This window comes from Rattus rattus, chromosome 2 (genome assembly GCF_011064425.1).
Source record: "Rattus rattus isolate New Zealand chromosome 2, Rrattus_CSIRO_v1, whole genome shotgun sequence".
NCBI classification, from domain to species: domain Eukaryota; kingdom Metazoa; phylum Chordata; class Mammalia; order Rodentia; family Muridae; genus Rattus; species Rattus rattus.
The window spans coordinates 61,496,752-61,521,871 of NC_046155.1; the positions used below are offsets into that span (position 1 = coordinate 61,496,752).

The 25,120-nt window shown below is 41.6% G+C and overlaps 1 protein-coding gene across 1 annotated transcript; it reads right to left on the reverse strand.

The window, feature by feature from the left end:
• Positions 1-3,122: 3,122 nt before the first annotated feature.
• On the reverse strand, positions 3,123-4,052 carry LOC116893858 (olfactory receptor 13A1-like). The gene has a single exon (XM_032895578.1). The coding sequence runs from the start codon at positions 4,050-4,052 to the stop codon at positions 3,123-3,125; it is 930 nt and encodes a 309-aa protein (XP_032751469.1).
• Between the last annotated feature and the right edge of the window lie 21,068 nt (positions 4,053-25,120).

A 25,120-nucleotide genomic window follows, 5' to 3' on the forward strand; every position in this document is an offset into this window, starting at 1 on the left:
CTCCAGGAGCAGCAGGGAGTCTCTCAGGAGCTGAGCAGGAGTTAGGGATGATTAGGCTTCAGTTCTGAGCCTCTTTCTGTCAATGACTGTAGGTGGTGGTAAATACCAGCAGAAACCCCATTCACTGTTGCTGAGGGTGAAGAGTAAAACCCCAATAAAAATTTTGCTACAAAACTCAGCGAACCACACCCTGAGACCCCACAAAGCCATTCACAGTCACTAGGAGGAAAGAAAAGCCCAGAAGAGGATTTATACAATTATCTATGGAAGCTGGGTAATAAAGTGTGCTGCAGCCTTAGAACAGCGCTCACTAAAATAAAAAAGAGCAAAGTACTTGTTACACGGACATGAGAACTGGAATGAATCTTTAAAATACTGTTCTGTAGCTGGAAAGATGCTTCAGCAGTAAGGAACACTTATTGCAGGGTTTGGACCATGAGAGGTCAAGCTAAAATCTTGAAGCCACAGAGACGTTGAAGGGACAGTAAGAGCTTAGCCTGCACCCAGTTCCAGGCCCTTGTAACAAAGCCGCAGCCACTCATAGATTTGAGGCCATCAGTAACATATGGGCCCCACCTGATCCTTTCCACATGTAGATGAGGCATCCCTAACTTCTCAGACGAAGTCAATAGGAAAAGAGACATGGCCAGAGTCAAGTAGGCTTAAAACAGACTTCTCCATGCTAATAACTTACCAGAGCCTCTGCCAATAAGCTTCACTTCACAGAATTTCCTCTCTGCAATAGATATTTAATCTCAGTCCCACCCTGAGAAGTGAGGTATGGTTTTGTGCATCCATTTTTCACCATGACAACAATAAATTGTTTGGAGCTATAGACTGCCTCTTTTCATCAAGATCCGCCAGGGGGAGCCATGGAGAAGACCTTTTCCAACAAAAACCACAGCCTAACATCAGGTAGAAGGCCTCTCTGAATTGCCAGCCACAATTGTCTCCAAGCCAACTGCCATCAAGTCAAGGACTCTCATCACTGGGACTAGCCAGAGCTCTCCTACCCCACCTCCCCTCCCTGGGCTAAACCCAGCCTGCGGGCCCCCACTCAGTTCTCAGTTCTTCCTCGACTCCATGTGTCACTGGAAGTGACACATGGATGTTCAAACACCAGATTACCCAATGACCCCGGCCTCATTTCAGGCCCGAAAACCCCTGAGCCAGCTTCAGCTTTCCCACATCTCAGACGGCACTTTCACACCCCCAGGTGGTGTCTTGGCACCTCCATACCACCCAAACACCACCCTAGCGTCAAAGTGATATACGCTCAGTGTAAGTACCATTTTCCACTTCTGCAAGTGGCCATGCCCTTGGTGGGGCGGACATGAGCCACATCTGCTCATGCAGATGAACTGGGTTCTATTCCCACACTCACAGACTGGATTACAGCCATCTGTCACTTCATTCCAGGGGATCCAATACAATCTCCTGACCTCCAAGGGTATACCATCCAGTCAAAACATTCATACATATAAATAAAATTTAAAAATAAAAAACACTGTGCTATGAAAGAGCACACATGTCAGAATGTGTACCAGATGATGCCATGTGTACAGGGTTCTATAACACACAAAACTGACCTGCAGCTGAAATATCAGGACAGCAATGACTACCAGAAAGGGCATTGGTGACCTCAGACCCAACAGGTTGAGCATTCCTGGGTAAAATGTCCAACATTGAAAGCTACCATCTCCACTCTCTGTGGAGACTTGCATTACATAGCTGTGTGAATTTGCCAAGACTCAGGAAATGATTCCCTGACTCACACACCTCACTGTCTGAATTGTTTTACTTGAGAGGCCGAGGCCAGAAAAATCTATAAACAAATGATTGCCTCTGATATGCATATGGAACTATTTAAGGAAAAGTGAATTGATGTTTGCAGCTTGCTTTGAAATGAGTGAAACAGAAGGGCACGTGGATAAATAAATTAGGAAGTGGCTATAGAGCAAGAATTCTACAGCAGAGGAAGAGGGACAAGGACACAGCTGCCCGGTTAATTCCTGTCCAATCCACTATGTTTGCACTCTTTCAGTAAGGCACGGTGGACAATAAACCTTGGATACAGGGTAGAAAACACATCTCAAGACCAAATGTGTCGGACCAGTGAGATGTCTAGGCAGGTAAAGGTGTTGCTGCCAAGCATCATAACCTACACTGACTCCCAAAGGCCCACTTAGAAAAAAAAGAGCTGGTTTCTGCAGCCCAATCTCTGATGAACATGAATACCATGACATGGAAAGGTATGGTTGTACACACATGTGCTTGTAGTCTGAATGGAGGGTATTTGATCATGGATGGAAGCTTCCAAGTTTCATGAGTAGACCCTTGAGGAGAGAAAACAATCATGACGTGGCACAGAGTTGGTCAAAACAATAGACTCTAACAAGTGTTTTGGAACAAGCAAAGAAATCAAGGTCTTCAAAAAGCAACTACACCAGCAGATTCAGAGGTGAAGAATCACAGAGGCAGGTGTGCATTTGGAGGTTGCTGGCAACAGCATCAAACAACACAGGGTTTATCATAGCCTAGAGGAAACTGTGTGGAGGAGGGAAGAGAGTCTAGGAGGATGCTGTGGACAGTGGCGTTCAGAAGCCAGACGGAGACTGACCTCCTTCTCAGGATGCAGAAGCTTCTGTTCAAACCAAGAAAGGGATGGTATCCCCCACTATGATGACACAGCATCCCGGCCAAAGAGGAACAAATAAGTCAACCCACACCTCCCTGGGCATTGCTGCTAAGAGAAACAGATTGGTTGTTCCCTCTTCCCTCGGATGTGCAAAGATCATGGTGCCACCAGACACAGTTCCCAAACCCAAGCTAAGAGGAGTTTGTTGAATATCAGGGTCTGGGTAATTTTCCCCAGTGGATGATACCAAAAATTCTACCTCAGAGATAGCTACCCAGGATATAAACACACAGCCTGCCTCAAACCTGAATGGCCACACAACCAAAAGGAAATGACCTGTGGTTCCTCCAAAGAAAGCACAGTACATATACATCTGCCATATAAACTGCCTTCCTGTTCCCTGCTATGACATCAGATTCACAGTCATACATTCCAACGACTTCATCAACAGCTGGACCAAGGCACCCTGGAGCCTTCTGCCTCCTCAATGCAAACAGAGAAACAACTTTCTGAGGGCTACTTTGACATCCTTGTTCCTCAGAGAATAAATGAGGGGATTCAGGGCAGGGCTGACTGCTGTGTACAATAAGGTAACCACCTTGCCATTCTCCAAGGAGGATCCAGAACCAGGCTGCAAATAGGTGTAGATGACAGTGCAGTAGTACAGGATGACCACCACCAGGTGGGCAGAGCAGGTGGAGAAGGCACGCTTCTTGCCCTCTGTGGAGCGGATGCGCAGGATATTAGCAATGATGAAGCTATAGGATATCATAATCAACAGAAAGTTGGCCACACCAAAATAAGTATCTGCGATGACAATCATGATGTTGTTGAGGGTGGTTGGGCTGCAAGACAGAAGCAGCAGTGTTGGGACTTCACATAAAAAGTTACGAATTTGGTTGGGGCCACAGAAATTGAGTCGTGCCATCAGGCCAGTGTGCAGAGATGTGTTGGCTATGCCAATAAGCCACACAATGCCTGTGAGCAGGACACAGATGGGCCAGCTCATCAGCATGCTGTAGTGAAGTGGGCGGCAGATGGCCACATAGCGGTCATAGGCCATGGCAGTGAGTAACACAAGCTCAGATCCTAGAAACCAGGTCATGAAGAAGAGTTGGGTCATGCATCCCTTGTAAGAGATGTGGCTGCTCTTAAGCACCAGACCCTCCAGCAGCTTGGGAAGAACAGTGGATGTACAGACAATGTCCAACAAAGCCAGGTTTGCAAGGAAGAAATACATGGGAATATGAAGACTTGGGTTGAGGCTGATGGCTATGATGATGAGGGTGTTTCCTGCAAGAGCCAGGATGTAAAGAAGCAAGAAAAAGACCAAGAAGAGAGCCTCAAGCTCAGGATCCCCAGAGAGTCCCTGCAGGACAAACTCTACCACAGTTGTGTAGTTGCTTACTGCCATTTGAGAGTGAGTCCTGGGAGTTACTGGGAGTTACACAGCTGGGGATGATCAAGGAGACACAGGGTGTTGGGCAGCCATCATTTCACACAGGATCCAGCCAGCTGTGAGTAGGAGTGCTTGTCATGGGTATTGTTGCTGTAGAAATGATAACGTCATCCATCAACATAGTGTGACAATGTGAGTATGAACTCTGCACACAGCAGACCCAGAAAGATGACGCCCCTGCCAGTGATGAGCAGTATCCTCCCACAGCTTCTGTTTGCTTTAACATGGATCATGTCCTACGATACGCTGAGGTCTAGATCTTCTCTCAGCATGTATGCTGGCCTGTTAAGGTACCAAGGGGCAATCACTTCCCAGGAAAAAATATTTGGACCTAGAAAGGACCAGCATTGTCAAAAGAGGTGGGCAAGGCTTCTCAGAGTCAGGCACAAAAAACAGGTCTGGGGAGGATTCTTGGGGGTCTGTATGGGTTTAGAACATGGAGCTGTTACAGAATGGCATGCAAATGGTGCAGGTGGCCCTGGCTCTTTGGGGAATGGATATATCACTTTTGTAAACACTACAATTGTCTGTTTCTACATTATCACTCTAAGTCACTCCCTGTGTATGATAAACCCAGTGAGGACAAAAAGTATCACTTCCTGAGAAGGCTTCTGCCTGAGATAGGAAATATCAGGCTCTACCAAGGCTGAAAACAACATAAAAGGCATGGACCCAGCTTCAAGCCAGGCCCCAAATGTCTAGGCTATCACTCCTACCCAGCTTCAAGTCTGTCTTCCCTTCACCTCATACACATATATATCTCTAATCATCCAGGAATCTCCAAGCATATGTGCCTCTCAGACAGAGAAGGATTCTGGCTAATCAGCATGCAGAGAAAGAAAGAGCTCTGCCCATTTCTAGGTTCTGATGGGAGTGAGCAGGCCCAGACTCATCCTGGAGACTCCATGAGTGAGATGTTGAATACATGAGAACAAAGAACTCACACAGAGTATATGCTGAACAAGGAAAACATTTTCCCCTGTGAGTGCACAGATCAAGGCCTTTGTCCTACAGGGTGAACATGAGAGCAGGACCTGAGTTTTTGATAGTCCCATCTCCTCCCACTGAAGAGTTAAGTTACCTATAGAACCTTTAGGATGCATACTTGTCCCCACAAAAGCAAAGATGAATTTGTCAGCATTCCTTGCAGATACCCAAGGGCCTCATATGGAAGGCAGGGTTTCTCAACTGAACCAAATCATCTCTGTCTTATCTCAGCCTCAGAACCCATCTGCCTGTAACTCTTCAGGCCACAGGTGGCTCTGAGCCCTGAACTCTGTACCAGATACACAGGAAGAAATCAGGCTTCTCTAGAGATCCAGATTTCCTTCAGAGCCCAGGCACAGGGCAAGATTTCTATTCATACTGATCAACTGCCCAGATATGTCATAAAAACAGGCCTGTAGAGCCATGTATTTAAAATTTTAAAATAAAGCTATGAATCAAAGTGATTTTCTTTCATTTTTATATACTAAAATAGATAAGAGTAAAACTAAATCTCTTTTGAGAATCATCCCTCCCTCACAGAAGACAGACGAAAGAAAGAAAGAGAGAGAGAGAAAGAAAGAAAGAAAGAAAAAAAGAAAGGAAGAAAGAAAGAGAGAGAGAGAGGAAGGAATGAAGGAAGGAAAAGGAGGAATGAGAAAGAGAGACAGACAGACAGTCAGTCAGACAGACAGACAAAGGGAAAGATGAATGCCCAAAATGAAGAAGTGAGTAAAGGAAGAAGCAACTCACATGGAAGGAGAAGCTGTCCTGGGATGCCCATATAAGTTCAAGATGTCTACATGTCATGGAAAATGTACAGTATGGTCACAAAGTTAGAGCCCTGTGTCTCCTTTGTTTGCTATTGACCTTAAAGTGGGATCTGCCCCATGGGGTGGACACTGAGATTGATAGGGAGAGGCCCTCAGAGAGCAATTACCCAAAGTGAGGTAAACAGGAGTCCCTATGGGCCATGGTCCCCAAGCTGAGACACCAGGAACCTAAGGCCTGAAGTCATGTGCACAACTCTAGGACACTGAACCCACCCCCTGTTGTGACTGCTTCCCTAAGGATGCCCTCAAAACAGCATGATTGGGAGTCATGTACCCTTGAACCCTGTAAGATGTACTTTTTTAACAAACTTTTCCTGAGCATAGTCTATGGGTTTCCTTCCCCTCATTTTATCATAACATCACTACATCATTACATCATTACACTATCTTGGTGTAGCATAGTACTATCAGTAAACAAACACTGATCTTTTAGTTCATACTAGTGGGGACAGAAAGTATGGGACACTCTCATGCATTGCCTCAGGAGTGCACAGTCACTGTGGTAAATCACAGTTGAGGTTGAACCTGAATGGATGCAACTTTTCACTGCACTTTCAAATATTCCCTTGAGGACAAACTGTGTGGAGACTGCGGGGGTGGATATCAGCAGCAGTGTACATGACTTGAAGTCCACCATGCTCTGTGGCATGAGCCCTCAGCAGCAGATTGGCTTGCCTGCATAGCCAGGAGACTCCCAGCAGGGGTGAACCATCTCTTGGAGTCATGGAACACTGCAGAAAGTAATCAGAATCAGTCATTACAGCAACCAAACAGAGCTAAAATATAATCCAAACTCCTCAAAACCAAACGACTGCTGGCCTTAAGTTCCACACATTCTCAATCTCTCCCAAAATGTCACCCACTTAAGAGAACAACAAATGCAACACTTGTAGAACAACTCAAGATCTGAGCAATTCCTAGAGCACATTAAGATGAGATAAGAGCTTCAATAACATTTGATCTTTCTAGTCAATTTGACATAAAGGGACAAAACTGAATTATAAAGCTAATAAGTAATCAAAGGCTGTAAACCTGATTTAAGGATAATGCATGGTTCAAAATAAGTCACCATGTTTATAGCATAGAAGCCTCAAAACTGAGGCTAATCAATTCATGTGAAACTGATGTTCCTCTGCCCCTCACTGACCTGGAGCAGCAGTCATCCACAGAGCAGTGTACCCACACACCCCAGCAATGAAATGTGGTAGTGTGGCCATTGACCTAACAACTCTCCATGGGGATGATTGATGAGGACTCTGCCTTCTGCCTGTGAACAATCACGTGGTGGTTTGGCTGCTGTAATGGCTACATGCATGAACATCACTAACAGCTTAAAAACTCATCTACAGGGAAAGGCTGTAGGGTCAAGAACTTGAATGAGGAGGACTGCAACTGGCCTGCAGTATTCCTTGAAGCAGCTTCCCACCACCACTTCATCCCAGGTATGACAGCAAAGAGTACAGGAGACATACTCCTCAAGATCAAAATGCACAGTGAGCAAACATTTTGCTGTCTCTTACCTGACCCCAAACAGGAATGTGGAATAAAAAAAAGCAAGGATAGTGAAAACTATACTCAACAATAAAAGTACTTCTGGGGGAATCACCATCCCTGACTTCAAGCAGTATTACTGAGCAATAGTCATAAAAACTGTATGGTATTGGTAAAGAGACAGGCAGATAGATCAGTGGAACTGAATCGAAGACCCAGAAATGAACCCACACACCTATGATCACTTGGTCTATGACGAAGGAGCTAAAACCATCCAATGGAAAAAAGACAGCATTTTCAACAAATGGTGCTGGTTCAACTGGAGGTCAGCATGTAGAAGAATGCAGATCGATCCATGCTTATCACCCTGTACAAAGCTTAAGTCCAAGTGGATCAAGGACCTCCACATCAAACCAGATACACTCAAACTAATAGAAGAAAAACTGGGGAAGCATCTCGAACACATGGGCACTGGAAAAATTTCCTGAACAAAACACCAATGGCTTATGCTCTAAGATCAAGAATCTGGGATCTCCTTAAGACTGCAAAGCTAGGCCCTAATCCCCCAGCTCCGAAAAAAAAGAATAGAAAAAAAAGACTGCAAAAGCTTCTGTAAAGGCAAAGGACACTGTGGTTAGGACAAAACGGCAAACAACAGAGGGGAAAAGATCTTTACCAATCCCACAACTGGTAGAGGGCTAATGTCCAAAATATACAAAGAACTCAAGAAGGTAGAATCCAAAGAGCCAAATAATCCTATGGAAAAAATTGGGTACAGAGCTAAACAAAGAATTCACAGCTGAGGATTATCGAATGGCCAAAAAGCACCTAAAGAAATGTTTAACATGCTTAGTCATCAGGGAAATGTAAATCAAAACAACCCTGAGATTCCACCTCACACCAGTCAGAATGATTAAGATAAAAAAACTCAGGTGACAGCAGATGCTGGCGAGGATGTGGAGAAAGAGGAACACTCCTCCATTGTTGGTGGGATTGCAGACTGGTACAACCACTCTGGAAATCAGTCTGGAGTTTCCTCAGAAAATTGGACATTCCACTACCTGAGGACCGTGCTATACCTCTCCTGGGCATATACCCAAAAGATGCTCCAACATAGAACAAAGACACATGTTCCACTATGTTCATAGCAGTCTTATTTATAATAGCCAGAAGCTGGAAAGAACCCAGATGCCCTTCAACAGAGAAATGAATTCAAAAAATATGGTCCATCTACACAATGGAGTATAACTCAGCTATCAAAAACAATGACTTCATGAAATTCATAGGCAAATGGAATGAACTAGAAAATACCATCTTGAGTGAGGTAACCCAATCCCAGAAAAACACACTTAGTATGCACTCACTGATAAATGTATATTAGCCCAAAAGCTAGAACTACCCAAGATGCAATCCACAGACCACAGGAAGCTCAAGAAGAAGGGTAACCAAAATACGGATGCTCCCACTCCTTCTTAAAAGGGGAAAAAAATATCCATAAGAAGGGATATGAAAGCCAAGATTAGAGCAGCGACTGAAGGAATGGCCATTCAGAGCCTGCCCCACATGTGGCCCACATATATTCAGCCGCCAAAACTAGATAAGATTGATGAAGCTAAAAAAAAATGCATGCCGAAAGGGACCGGATATAGATCTCTCCTGAGAGACACATCCAGAGCATGTCCAATACAGAGGTCAATGCTAGCAGCAAACCACCCAACTGAGAATAGGAACCCCTTGGGGGAATTAGAGGAAGTATTGAAAGAGTTGAAGGAGCTTGCAACCCCATGAAAACAACAATGCCAACCAACCAGAGCTTGCAGGGACTAAACCACTACCAAAAAGACTATACATGGACTGACCCAGGGCTCCAACTGCATATGTAGCAGAGAATAGCCTTGTTGGGGCACCAGGGAAGGGGGAAGCCCTTGGTCCTGCCAAGGTTGGACCCCAGTGCAGGGGAACATGGGGGGCAGTAAGAGGTGTGGGATGGGGGAATACCCGTATGGGGGAGGGGAAGGGAATGGGGACTTATGGACAGGAAACCAGGCAAGGGAATAACATTTGAAATGTAAGTCAAGAAATATATCTAATAAAAATTTTGAAAAAAGAAGAGGAAAGCTTAGGGGAGCTGTTCGTGGAGGCTTTATGAAGGCAAGTCTGAAGACATTTGATGGGCTCCTGCAGAACACACAGCAACATGTCCTCATCAATAACACACCCAGTGCATTAAGGACTGACATTGATGTAGTAATGTAGGAGCCCCTATGGTCATCCCTCTGGGACATGGGTGTATAAACATTCATCATGGAGTTAGGTAGGCTTGTCTGGGCTACATCTAAGGAGAACAGTACTTGGAATATCTCAGTGGCTGCCATCTCAAGAGAATTAAATTAGAAGTGATTTGAAGATGACCTTAGGCCCTCCTTGTTCAGTAGGAGGTGATAGTCAGACTTTGGCTCATCCATCCCTTTGCTTGCGGTATACAGAAGTTCCACTTGTTGACATCCTGGAGCTGCCTTGGGGCTGATGCACATGGGGCTGTTCAATGTAAGGTTTCAGTCACTGGGGGCCAATTTGTTCCCCTGCAGTGGTGCTGTCTCATGCAGCAGTTTGGACACAAAGAACTCCTGGGACTACATTTAGTTATGAACTTCTGAAGGCAATAGTTTTGCACACCTATAAAGATATAGACTAACAGGGGCTAGACACACTCCTTGAGCTCCAGAGGAGTAGGCATCAGATCTGGTCCACAGTCACTCGTGAAACATAGAAAGGCAACCCCCATTCATGACTGTCTCCAGAGCCCATCCTACATTACAATTTACTAGAGCATCCTAAGCTTGGCAACCTGTGCAGTCAAACCTCCCATGTGACACTCCAACAGCTTGTCAACCTGAATGACTTACATTGGACTGGGAGGCCATCCCACATAGACAAAACCTTTGGCTCCCTCCCATAAGATCCCTCTACAGGGAAGCCCTTGTTTCTCCCTCTGGGTCTAGCCTCCACTCAGCCCCAGATGCTCTCTGTGATTCTAGTTGTGACTTGTTTTTGTGTTTGCCTTCCTTTTATTGAGACAGAGGCTTACTGTGTAGGTCAGATTGGCCTTTAACCCCAGATCCTCTCATTATAGCCTCTGCAGTACTGGGATTATCGGTGTCTCTAACAGTACATGACTTATCCATAAGTTTGTATTTATTGGAAGATAAGGAAAACATTAACAAAGACATCACAAGAGTAAGTGTGTTACAAAATCACTAGCTTCTGTGCAATGTGTGTTTGGCCCACACAAATATTTATTCTAAATACTTTATTCCTTTTATGGCTTCTTACCTGTGATCTGTGCTTTCCCTAGTATCTTCTCCACACAAGCCTAAGTGTCTAGCAAGAGCATCCAGCTTACATTACCAATGCCAGAAACATCATCTGAATATTTCACTGTGAGACCCATGAATCAGGACAGCTCAGCTGTTTCAGCAAAGTAACTGAGACCTCACTATCCCTTGATAGAGGCAGGAGTGTCAGTTTAGAGACTTTTTCTAATCCTCAAGGAAAAGAACTATCTTGAAGCCTGCCTCCCGCATTAGGAGGAATTCCTATATAGGTTTATCAAGGAATCAAAACTGAGGTTGCAATACCCCATGCCTGAATCTCAGCTGTTGTGATGCTTGGAATATGACACTTAAAACAAATATCTATGTATGTGTCTGTGTATGTGCACATCTATTTGAACATATGTACAAATATACATATATACAAATGTACAAATGTGCATATGTACTTATATATATCATATATACATACATATGTATATGCATATATACAAATATACAGACATGCATTATACATGTATATATATACATATACACATATATACATATACACATACACACATGTACACATATATACATATTCATATATACATAATGAAAAATACAAACAAAGGTTTTCCTAATTTCAGGAAGAGGTACTGTGGCTTGCTAAATTGACTTTATGGTAATAAAGTATTAAGGGCATTGCATACTTCACCTTCTGTTTTCTTTAATCCTGAGGGAAGTTATTTGTCTTGATTTCCAAAGGGAACTCAGGACCCATTGATAGGATGGGGTGCTCTGTGAACAAGACCTGGAACTTAGTACAGCCAATGCTGACGGCAAGACTTGCAGCCAACTCCACAAGACATGAATCTATCATTTTGTCCTAAAATATTTAAATGTTACATATTTTGTCAAAAATAAATAAATAAGTAAATAAATAAATAAATCTAATCTTCCATCCTTCATCTGTATCACTGAGGCCAACAGTTTCTGGTAGAGCTTTTGTTTCTGGGAAACAAAAACCTAAATATCCCTTCAAGAAAGTCACTTAAAGGCCAGGAGTTATCAATTATAACCTTGGAATCTAGAGGAAGCATGGGAATCAGCCAGGAACAGGTGTGAGTTGATTGAACAACATTTAAATAACTCTCATAAGCTCGGGTATTTGAACAGTTGGCTGCCAGGTAACACCACTGTTTGGGAAGGTCTAGGATGTGTGACCTTGCTGGTGGAATTACATCACCGAAAGTGAGCTCTGGTATTTCATAGCCTTGTCGCCTCCAGTTTTCTCTCTTTGCTTTGTGTTCACGGTTGAAGATAAAATCTCTCAGCTTCCTGCTCCAGACACTTGCCACCTTGCTGCTATGCATCAAGAATACATGGACTCTTATCCTTCTGGAACTGTCAACCCAAAGAGACTCTGCTATGAACTCCCTTTGTAATAGTATCGAATCACAATGACAAAGAAGTAACTAAATCAGATGGGGAGAATGCTCAGCACTGGACAATGGAGCAGCAGTGGCATATGTTCTACTTGGTAGAAAACCTTGCCTCCATGGAACCCAGCAACACTCCCCACTGGTTCAGCCTTACCCATGGACCCTGTTACTGTGGCTTTCCCCATTTTCAAACATTTCCCTTCATAATGTAGGACACGACTTCTGTCAGTTCAGGAGCATCACTGCCCACTAACCAGAGTCACCACTCCCTATGTGAACACAAGTCATTCTTACTCAGAGTCATAGTGGACTGATGTACTGTTGCAGTTTCCTTCTTGGAGTACAGGGGGGAAGTGACTTGGATTTAAAGTGAATGAATAAATTAATGGGGAAACTCGAAATAGCTTCAGTAAATTCCTGAAACTGGTCAGATTCACGAGGCCCCTCCTGCTCATTAATAAACAATAAAGGGTGCTAGGAGTCACCATCCCACAAGCCAAGCTGCCAAGAAGACTGTGAGACCAGACAAGTTTCCTGGAAGAAGAAACCAGCTGAGGTGCCTAGAATAGGTTTAGACCCACTGACTCATTGGAAAGAACACTTTCCAACCTCTCAAGCTGCCTGGAGCGTATTCTAGGTTCCCAAATTTTGCAAACTGTTGCCCAAATTTCAGCTCCTGTAACTAATCAGCTTCTCCACATCCCTGTAAGTAACCAGTCCTGTACATTCCTGTAAGCAACCCCCCTCCACATTTCTGTAACCAATCATTCCTCACATTCCTGTAAGTAACCTCTCCTCCATATTCTTGTACAAACCCCTCCTCACATTCCTGTAAGTAACCCCTCCTCCATATTCCTGTAAGTACCCCAGGCACCAGACACTGAGAAAACAGTCCCCTGTTAATAGGAGAGGGAGCTGTGATCACTAAGGTTGAAGCCATCTGAACTATATGTGTACTGGGCTCTTGTCACTTCCCACTTCAGACTCTGCCAATTGAGCTGTGAGGAAGGTGTCCCTGAGTATGATTTATGACTCAGAAGCTAAGGCCAGGCAGACGGTGACAGGGAACAGAACCTTCCAATTGGGAGTGCCAAACAAAGGGTACACACTACAATCAGAACGCTTCATCCAGCTTTCAAGTGCAGCATGAAAAGTCATTTCAGGTTCATGAATTTTATATAATTCCAGAGAAGAATGTTCTAAGACAGAAAATAGTCATGGACATACATTTACTGGAACTCCAAACACATTATGTACCACCTCCATTACTCCATCCCACAGTGCTCCAGAGGGGTTTGCAGGGAGAGGGCTGTGGGTGTCTATGTTGTACTGACTCTGTTCCCAATTCTATCCAGCAAACCAAACTCAATGCAATAATGGCATAACCTGGACTGGACGTTCTGGTAATGTTCTCCTTAGGTTGATCTTCATCCTTTGTTTCCAAAGGTTCTTTTTGCTTTCACTAGTGACACCAGACAGAGAGTTCATTTCCTATTGGCCATCTACTGCTGGCTATGGGACCCAACGATGTGGTCTGTTTCCCTAGTAAGACTCCCTTAGAGAAAATGAATTTTTCATTTGAAAATGGCTATCAATTGGACATGGCTTCTGTGTTAGGGATGAGGGCTTGTGTCCGCTTATCCTTTGAGCTCTAAGACTCCATATGATACTGGCCCATGCAGGGCCTGTGCCTGCTGCCTCGTTCTCTGTACATTTGTGTGTGTGTGCAGACATGTTCTATCTAGATGGCCTTGATCCCCTATGGTTCTTACACAATTATCACCTCCTCTACCACTGAATTCTCTGAGCTCTGAGGAGTGTGATTTGATGGAGACATGCCTTTTACACCTGGGTGTCCCAATGTCTTTCTCTGTATATTGTCTGAGTATGGGTCTCTGTATTTGTCCCATCTTCTAAAGGAGGAAGATTCTCTGATGATGGCTGAGCAAGGCACTGATCTATGAGTATAGTACAACATTGTTAAGACTTTAATAACTAAGTTCCTTTAGTAAAACAGTAGTATTTTATTTTCCCCTCAGTACTTGCCGATCTAGCATCAGGTTCTTAGACACCCAAGCAACACTGAGTGAGGATTTCATCTCCTGGAGTAGCCCTTAAAGCTGATATTGGCTGCTTACTCCCACAAGCCTTGTGCAACTATTGCTTTTGCAGGCAGGTCTTATAGACCAAAGTGTTTGTAGCTGGACTAGTGTTTACCCTTCTCCTGTGGTAGTGTGCAGTCTGTCTTCTAATATCATGAATAATACTCCATAAGGGTTAAGGCTTTAGGTAGGGCACATATCAATCATACCTAGCATGGTGTTTTGAGGGAGAATGGCACTGATAGACTCATATATTTGAATGCTTAATCACCTGAGAGGGGCACTATTTGAGAAGGATCAGAAGGCATGGCTTTGTTGATGAAAGTGTCTCACAGGAGTGGACTTAGAGGTTTCCAAATGTCCACACCTGGCTTTGCCCCCCCCTCTAGATCAGGATGTAACTCTTCAGCTACCAGTGCAATGTCATGCATGCTACCATGCTCCCACCATGCTTCTACCATGCTCTCTGTCATGATGATAATGGACTAAGCCTCTGAAACTGTCAGCACGTCCCTAATTAAATGTTTTCCTTTATAAGAGTTGCCTTGGTCATGGTGTTTATTCACAGCAATAAACACCCTAACTTTGTCACCTGGCCAGAAAACTAGCCAGCCTCTTGAGACTAGGGAGATTATGGATCTTAGAAAAGACTGTACTACTGCCACCTTGCTAGACCAGCTAGTTCTCTACTACATTCAAATTCTTATCCTTATACCAACAGATAAATGTAGCTATGACCCCTCATCAAAGGAACTTCTCTTTTTACAGCAAACGGACACCATCACAGAAAACCAAACTGAACACAATACAGATGTCAATGGATTGTGGGTAATCCAGCCCCAATAGACACATGTGCATCAAGGCTCCTGAATCTATGGTTCAGGGAACATTGAGGAGAGGAAGCAGGAAGATTGTGAGACAAAAGCAAAAATACCAAGAAGTCCTCTGTGAACAATCTCTCCTAGATATGGCTATATAAAAAAGTCCAAATAATGGCAATATCAATGAATATGCTAATATATTGGGGGAAAGTTTTTAAGTATTCCATCCCTAGACAAAGAACTAAAAGCAGCTATTGACTGCTGGGAGGAGAATTAGTCTCACCCAGGATGTGTCCCCTTATTGGTTGCCTGATGCAAAGTGGTCAGCCTTGAAATCATACACAGAAACAACAAAAACAGATTCATCATTATAGATAGAGATAGATAAAGATAGAGACAGGTATTATATATGTGTATATAATATTACATAACATATACATAATGTATGTATATATAATGTGTGTGCATATGTAACAAGTATATTCAAATTAAAAGTATCTAATGAGAATGGAGGGCATGGGAAGGCTCTGAGTGAGGGTATCTAAGCATGGTTGGATGGGGACAGAAGCAAAGTACTTTTTTCAATTAAAAACATTTAAAAAGCAATAAGTGAATTTGTTAATAAATCTATAGATATGTAAGTGAATGTACCTGCTAAAGCCAGCAAGTGGATGCTAAAAGTGAAGTCTGGGCAGTGCACTTGAGGGTGGTTACTACAAAATGCTCCAAGACTGTTATATGCTTGAATTTACTCAATCAAAATTGGAGGGGAAAAAAGTCAATAAAAATCCTAATACATTTGAAAATCTTAAAAAAAGAATCAACAACCCAAGAGTCAGAAAATTATTTGAGTGGGATTTTTAAATATTTAGAACTGAGCAAGCACCCCACCCAGCCAAAGACTTGGATGCATTCTGGTTTCCACCTGTGCCAGGAACAGAGCCTTGGCTCTGGATCGAAACCCACACAGCCCACAGCCCACATCCCACTTGTAGCATGACTCCCCAGGTATTCTGACAGATTCAGGATCACAGGTGAGACCACAAACCCCTCCGTAATACCCAGCATAACCAGGATCCCTGCAACCCCTGGGTGCAGATACTTTGCCCAGCCAGAGAACTGTGCATCTTCCAGTTTGCACCTGTGCCTGGAAGACACTCTGCTCTGGATCCCCACCAACTAGGCCAACACCCCAGTTGCAGCTCAACACCCACCAACCCCCAGTGATTCTGACACATCCAGAAACACAGGATCTCAAGATCACAGGCTCCCAGGAAGGATAGCCTCTAGTCAGAGACAAGGAGGCCAGATAACAGAAGAGATAACAAGATGGTGAGAGGCAAGCATAAGAACATACAACAGGAAAACCAAATCTTGACTTGCAAATACTGAAGCCGCCTCCCATCACAGCAAGTCCTGATACTACAACAACACCTGAAAAGCAAGATTCAGACCAAAAACTCTATTTCCAAAGATGATAAAGGACTTTAAGGACATAAATAACCCCTTAAAGAAACACAGAGAATACAAGTAAAACAAGTAGAACCCTTAAAAAGAAACAACACATAAACTGAAGAAACATAAGGAACGAATCAAACAAGTGAAGAATCTAACAGAACTGCCCATTATCTAAAAAACGAAAAGAAGAAATGAAAAGAAAATAAAGGGAGACATCCAGAGATAGAAAAGCTAGAAAGGGGTTGGGGTTTTAGCTCAGTGGTAGAGTTGTCTACCAGGGAAGCGCAAAGCCCTGTTCGGTCCCCAGCCCGAAAAAAAAAAGAAAGCTTTAGAAAGACAACAGAAATCACAGGATGCAAGCAACAACAAGAAAATCTAAGAGATAAAAGAGAGAATCTCAGTAGAAGATACAATAGAAGACATTGGCACAAACAGTCAAGGAAAAATAGAAAAGCTAAAAAATCTGTATCTCAAAACATTCACAAAATCCAGGACACAATGAAAAGACAGAAAACTAAAAAAATAGGTATAGAAGAAAGTAAAGATTTAAACTCAAAGAGCCAGCAAAACAACCTTCAAAAAAATATAGAAGAAAACTTCCCTAAAGAAAGACATGTCCATAAACATCAAGTAGTTTTACAAAAACACCAAACAGATGGGACTAGAAAGAAATTCCTCCTCATCACATAGTAATTAAAACACCAAATACACAGAACAAAGAAAGAATATTAAAGCAATAAGGAAAAAATGTCAAGTAACACATAAGAGACCCATCAGTCTCCAACAGAGACTAGAAAAGGAAGATCCCTGGGCAGGCATCATATAGCCCTCCCAGAGAACACAAATGCCAGCCCAAAATATCCAGCAAAACCTGAATTTACACAGAGAAACCAATTCTCCAAGACAAAAAAACCAAATCATACAATATCTTTTCAAAACCAGCCCTGCAAAAGAAAACTCCAAAACAAGAAGGGAAGCAAGCTACACCTCAGAAAAAAGCAAGAAAGTAATCTTATTGCAAGAAACCCTAAGAAGAGAGCCACACAAACACAATTCCAATTCTATAATAAAAAAATAATAGGAAACAATCACTATTCCTATTATCTTTAAGATCAATGCACTCAATTCTCAATAAATGACATAGACTAAATGACTGGCTACATAAAACAAGACTTGCATTTTGCTGCACAGAAATGCACTTAGGTGACAAAGACACACTACTACTTCAGAGAAAAAGGCAAAATTTTTTCCAAGCAATGATTTCAAGTAATTAGCTGGAGGAACATTCTAAGATCAAACAAATTGACTTTTAACCAAAGTTCATCAAAAAGAAGAAGGATATTTATCCATCAAATGAAAAATCCACCAAGAGAAACTCTCAATTGTGCACATCTATGCTCCAAATGCACATATTGGTAAAGAAATATTACTGAAGCTCAAAGCATTGCTGAATTACACAATAGTAGGATGTTTAAAACACCCCACTCTCACCAACAGATGATCATGGAAACAGGCCAAAGAGACACAGGAAACTAAAGAAGCAGGAACAAAATGATTTTACAGGCATCTATAGAACATTTCACCCTAAACAAAAAAAACACCTTTTCTCAACACATACTGTAGCACTTCTCAAAATCAAATATACTTGGGCACAAAAACAAACCCTTCAACAGACATAAAGAACATTCTATTAACTCTATGTATTCTATCGGACCACCACTGACTAAGGCTGGCCTCAACAGCAACAAGAACAACAGGCCCACACACACATGGAAGCTAAATAACTAACACCCTAACGACAACTGGTCAGGGAAGAAATAAAGAAATTTAAGACTTTTTATATTTCAAATCGAAATGAAGGAACATATCCAAAATTTATGGACATACTGAAAGAAAAGCAGAGGAAAACTCATAGCCTTGAGTGCCTCCCCAAAAGAAATTGAGAAATCATATGCAGAAGCTAACAGCTCATGTGAAAACTTCTAGAACAAAAAAAGAAACAAATACACCCAAAAGGAGCAAAATAGTAGAAATGAACAAATCTAGACTGAAAAATCAACCAAGCAAGAAACAAGGAGAACCATAAAAGAACAAATAAACCAGGAGCCAGTTCTTTTGAGAAAATAACTAGGCTAGACAAACCCTTTAGCCAAACTAATCAGAGGCCCCAGGAGAGACAGAATCCAAATAACAAATCAGATAAGAAAAGGAGGACAAAACAAAAAAAATAATGGAAATTTGCAAAATAATTGATCTTACTACAAAAGTCTATACCTCAAATAAAACTAAAAAAATCTGATGAAATGGATGATTTTCTAGACAGATGCCAGGTACCAAGCAATCAGGCTCTACAAAAACCATCCAAACAGTCCTAATCACTGAAATGAAATTTTCATTAAAAGTTTTGAACCAAAAAAGGCACAGAACCAGGATGGTTTTAGTATAGAATTTATCAGACCTTCAACACCAATATTTAACAACAATTCCAAAAAAATGAAGGAACACTACCCAATTCTTTTTCAGAAGCCAACAAAGTTGAGCACTGATACCTAAACTACAAAAAAAGATCCAACAAAGAAAAAAAGAACTACAGACCCATTTCTTTATGCATACTTTCTTCAATGCAAAAAATATCAATAAAATACCATAAAAACTGAATCCAAGAACACATCTAAATGATCACGCACTCCATGATCAAGAGGGTTTATCCCAAGAATGCAGGAAGATTCAATGGATCCATCTCATCCATCCATGACCTACCACATAAACTTTTAAAATAAAATTATAAAACACATGATAATCTCATTGACGCTAAAAGCGTGCCTTGGACAAAACACAACAATCGAATACATATTAAAAAGTATTGGACAGATCAGAATTCAAGCTTCTATAATTTCTAAATATAATGAAAAGCAATATGACGAAAGCAAACCAACACAGCAATGCCACACATCAAACTAAAGCAGAGAGAAACTCAAAAGCGTATCCTATTAACATCGAGCTGATTACACAAGGCTGCGCTCTCTCTCTCTCTACCCACCTGACCTACCTATTCATTATAGCACCGAAGTTCTAGCTAGACGAAAACTAAATCAACAAAAGGAAAACGCAAAGGCATGCAATCGGGAAGGAGGAAGCCAAGATACCACTAATGCAGATGAGATGAAAACGATGTTAATCGACTATTTTACCTGTAGAGAGCTCCCACAGCTGGTAAAACTCTCAGCAAAAGGGTTGGCCAGGTAAAATTAACTCAAATAATTATCATTTCTTACTTTATATAAATGATATACAGGCTGAGAAAGACATTAGAGAAACAGTCCATTCACAAACAGCCACAAATAATATAAAAATATACATTTGTTGACAGTAACAAAGCAAGTGAAAGATCTATTGACAAGAATCAACCTGAAGAAACAAATCAAAAAAAGACCTTTAAAAGATGAAAGATCTCCATGTTCGTTTAACAACAAAGAGGATTAGCACAGTAAAATGGCTATCTTACCAAAGCAATTCACAGATTTAATGCAATATTCCATCAATATTCCAAATCAATTCTTCATACAGTTAAAAGAGAAATACTCAAACACATTTGGAATAATAAAATAATAGGATACCAAAAATATTCTCAACAATGAGAAACTTCAGAGGGGATTTACCATCCTGACCCTGCTAACATTGATTAAAAAAACTGTACAGGTATTGGTACAGAGAAAGGCAAGAGATCAATGAACAGAATTGAAGACCCAGAAAATGAACCCACACACCTATGGGTCACTTTGATTCTTTAACAAAGAAGTCAAAGCAACAATTTGATGGAAAAAGAGCATTTTTAACAAATGGTTGGTTTAACTGGCAGCCTGCATGTAGAAGAAGGCAAATTTATCCATTCTTATCTCCTTGTACAAAGCCGTCCAGGATCAAGACCTTCACATAAAACCAGATATGAATCTAATAGAAAAGGGGAATAGCTCTAATATTTGGGGGCATAGAGGAAAAAATTCTGAACAGAACACCAGTGTTCAGGTTTAACATCAAGAATTGATGAATGGAATCTCGTTAAAATTGCAAAAGCCTGTAAGGCAAAAAAGACATTAAGCCAAGGACAAAATGGCAACCTGCTGGAAGTATGTCTTTACTAATCCTACACTCAATAGAAGCAAGTTACCATCCAATATATACAAAGAATTCAAGTAGCACTAGACTCAGAGGAATCAAATACCCCTATCTGTAAAAGGGTAAGAAGCAGAGATAAATATCAAAAGAATCCCTAAATCAGAGGAATATCTCCAATGATTGTAAGAAGCACGTAAAGAAACAAGTTCAACATCCTTAGAAGTTATCAGGAAAATGCAAATCAAAACAATCCCGAAATACCACCTCAGTCAGGCCGAATGGCTAAGATCAAAAACTGGGGACACAACAGATGCTGGTGAGGATGTGGAGAAAGAGGAACATTCATTGTTAGGTGGGATTGCATGAGTATGAACCACCTTATGGAAATCAGTCCAGAGGTTCCTCAGGAAATTGAATATAGTACTACCTGAGACCCATACTCTCTGGGCATATACCCAAGAGATGCTCTAACACAACATGACACATGCTCCACTACATGTTCATAGCAGCCTTATTTATGGTTGAATAGGAGCTGTAAAGAACCCAGATGTCCTTCAACAGAGGAATGGATACAGAAATGTGACATAGTTACACAATGGAGTACTACTCAGCTATTAAAACCAATGATCTTTAGGAATTTCAGGCAATGAGAACTAGGGTAACATGTGTCCTGGAGGAGGTAACCAGATAATAAAAGAACATATGGCAATGTACTCACCAATATCTGGATATTAGTCCATGATACAACCCACAGACCATACAGAGCTTAGAAAGAAGGAAGACCGTATGGATGTCTAATGACATTGAGGGGGAAAACAGATTGTGGGAAATTGAGGGAGGAGGACCTGAGAGGGAAAGAGGAGGGAGGAAAAGGTGGACAGTATCAGGGACAGAAAGGATGTGAAGAAGTACAGACGATAAGAAAATCTTGAATGTAAAAGAAAGAGGAGGAATGAATGAACTGGTGATAGCCACTGAGGTCCCAGACAATTAGAAAGGAAGAGGCCCCAGGACCCAATGCCAGATTACAGGATTAAAGCAAAATTTATGAGAGAAAGGGAGCTAGATAGAACTTATAGAGCATACCTCCAGTAGACAGTGCACAGCCCCTGTTAAGGATGGGCCACCACCCATCTCTTGTTTGAGAAATGTTCCTGTCCACAAGAACAGGACAAAAAATAAGTAGAGACTAAAGAAGGAACATCCAGGATTGGCCCACCTGGGGACTCCTATCAAGTGTTTCCAGACACCAAACCAACACTGTTGCCCTGATCAAGAGGGTGTTTACTGACAGGAACTCTGTATGTAGGTTCCTGAGGAAGTCCAGCCAGCAACTGAGAATGCAGATGAAGACAAGCTTGGAGTCAATCATCAGACGAACTAAGAGAACCATAGGAGTCAGAAGGAATGGAGTAGTGGAAGCCAAAACCCCTATCAAAGAACAACATAGGCTGGGTTTTTTACCACCCAGGGTGCTTCCTGTAGACAAACCACCTGAACTAAGGAGTGTAGCTGAGAGACTATATTCAGATATTAGAAAGAATAGAGGATGGCCTTGCCTGAGGAAAAGCAACAAGGGAAGCCTTGGTCCTGGGGAGAGGTTTGATGCCCCAGGAGTAGGAAAAATGTTGACAGCAGAGAGGGTGTAAAGGAAGTATCTTCAAGGTTGCGGGCAAAGGAGAGGTAAGGCAGATGGGATGATAGGTTGGTGGAGGATAATCAAGGATATTTGAGATATAAAAAATGGAATGATAAAAGAAAAAAAATGAAAGAACTACAATACAAAATTTATATTATTGGCAAATAAAGAAAGTTGACTTCTTATTTTCCTCGATTTGTATCCTCTTGATCTCCTTTCTGAGTAGTTATCTTCATACTGTGGAAGCAGACTTGCTACTATATGAAAGAGAGGACATTCTTATATCTTATCCATGGTCTTCGTGGAATTTGCTTGTGTTACTTTACCATTTATGTTATCGTTATTGTGTGTTGTCAGAATCACCTTTTTATTATAAGGTATGTCCTCGGTATCCTAGACCATTTTTATCATAAAGGTTAAATTTATTAAGTCTTTTTTCATTCAAAGAGATGATCCACTAGCTCTTGTCTTCTTCAGTATGTTTGTAGTGGACGCGCTGGCTGATTTATGTTGACCATCCATGATTCTTGGATCAATTGGTACTCCAACCCAGTAGTTGCTACCAAGAAAGGATCGTATCAAATATGTTAATCAGATATTTATATTAAGGGGATTCATAACAGGTAAATAGATTAAAACAGCAATGAAACAATTGTGGCGGCAGGAGTCCAGAATCATAAATATTTCAACACTTATTAGTCCACTGAATAATGGTGTACATATTATATAGTCCTTTTGGTTCAATAACTTTACCACAGGGATGATATTCTAGTTCCATCCAGATTGCTTACAAAATACAATAAAGTTCTTCTATTATTAGCTGAGTTATATCTCATTGTGTGTAAATGTACCACAATTTCTGGTCCGCCTAAGTTTGGAACATCTAAAAGTTTCCAGATCTCTGACATATGAAGAGAATGGAGTGCGTGTTCAGACATGGAGCATCTTTATTACATGCCCAGAATGGAAGTTGTGGTCTTCAAGCACATTTATTTCCAATTTCTGAGTGAACCCCTGTAATACTTTTGAAGTATTAAAATTAGCCTGGTAATCCCAGCAGCAATGGAGGAGTGTTCTTCTCTACATCCTGGTACTAGCATCTGCTATTGCCTGAGATTCTCCTTATTTTAACCACTTGATTATGTGGAAGGTGGAGTCTCAGGCCATTTGATCAGCCTCATGCCCACAGATGTTGAATACTCTTTTAGGGCTTCTTGACCATTCCAGATCTCTATGACTTCTCTGTTACTCTGCAACGATTTTAATTGGGCTACTTGTCGGTCTGTAACTTCTTGAGTTCTTGTATACGGATATTAACCCTCACTGAATGTAAGGTTAGTAATATTTAATCTGTACATGCTTGTTTTGTCCTATTGATATGTCCTTTATTCTTTACAGAAGTTTTCAGTTTCATAGATCTGAGCCTGACGTATTGGTGTTCTGTTTATGAAAATTTTTCTCCAAAGTATCAGTAGTTTGATGCAATATTTCCTGTTTTCTCTTCTAATGATTCAGTATATCTGGTTTTATTTGAGGTTTCTGATAAACTTGGACTTCTGAGTCAGTACAAGGAGATAATTCATGCACTCACTGATAAGTGATATTAGCCAAAAAGCCTGAATACCATAACAACTCACAGAAAAGCAAGCTAATGAATAAAGAAAGGACAAAGGTGGATGTCAACCACGAAGGGGGAACAAAATAATCACAGAGTGAGATGGAGAGGGGACTTGAGGGATGAAGGACCTCACATAAGAGAAGATAAGGAGGAAAGCTGGAGGCAGATGAATAAAACAGTAGCAGCGCAAGGGGAATTGGGGAACTACTTGAAAGTCCCATGACACCAGGGATTCAAGAGGCCCTGAGACCTATCACAATGATACCAGCTAAAGTATCTAATAGTAGGAAGAAGATAGAAAATTGAAGATACCAATTTGGGCAGATAGATTATGAACCCCAGTTGAAGGATGGGGCTACACATCCGTACTTAAACCAGAATTGTTCCGTCTAAAGGAAATCTAGGGACACAAAATAGACAGAGAGATGGATGAAAGGTCATCCGGAGACTGCCCCACCATGATATCCAGCAGCACCATCTGGCAGACACCAAACACCAGCAGTATTGCTGATGACAAGAAGTGCTTGCCAACAGAAATGACATGGCTGGTCTCCCTCTGAGATAAATTTCAAAGTGAACCTGACTAAGACAGAGTCAAATATTAGAGCTAACAACGATTATTTGTGACCTCATGCAGTGGAAGAAAGTAAAGAATTGAAGGATCTGAAAAGAAGAACAATACCTTAAATTTCACTGACCCCCCAGAAACTTCAGGGATCAAGCCACCAACCAGCTGTTAATGAGCTGGGTCTGCACATCATATATAATAGAGAACTGCCTTTATCTGAAGGGGTCAGGAGGGGATATACATGAACTTGTGGAGGCTTGATGCCCCAGAGAAGGAGGATGTATGGAGGTAGGGTGGTCGGGGAGTGCCCTTAGAGGCAAGGAAGGAAGATGGGTGGGGAAATCTGTAAGGGGGTAGACTAGAAGGAACAAATATTTGAAATGTAAATGAATAAACAGCAGCGTAACACTAAAGGTTACAATTACAATTGTCTTGATAAAGCCAACTTCGTCATGATAACTTTTTTGATGTGTTTAAATTTTAGTTTGTTAGTATTTAATTTTTTCCATCTATGGTTATAAAAGGAAATTGGCCTATAAATGTCTTTAATATTCTGCCAGTATCTTTCAGGGTTTTGATATATAGTAAGGTTACTTTGTAAAAAGAATTTAGGAAATATTCTTCAGTTTTGCATTTT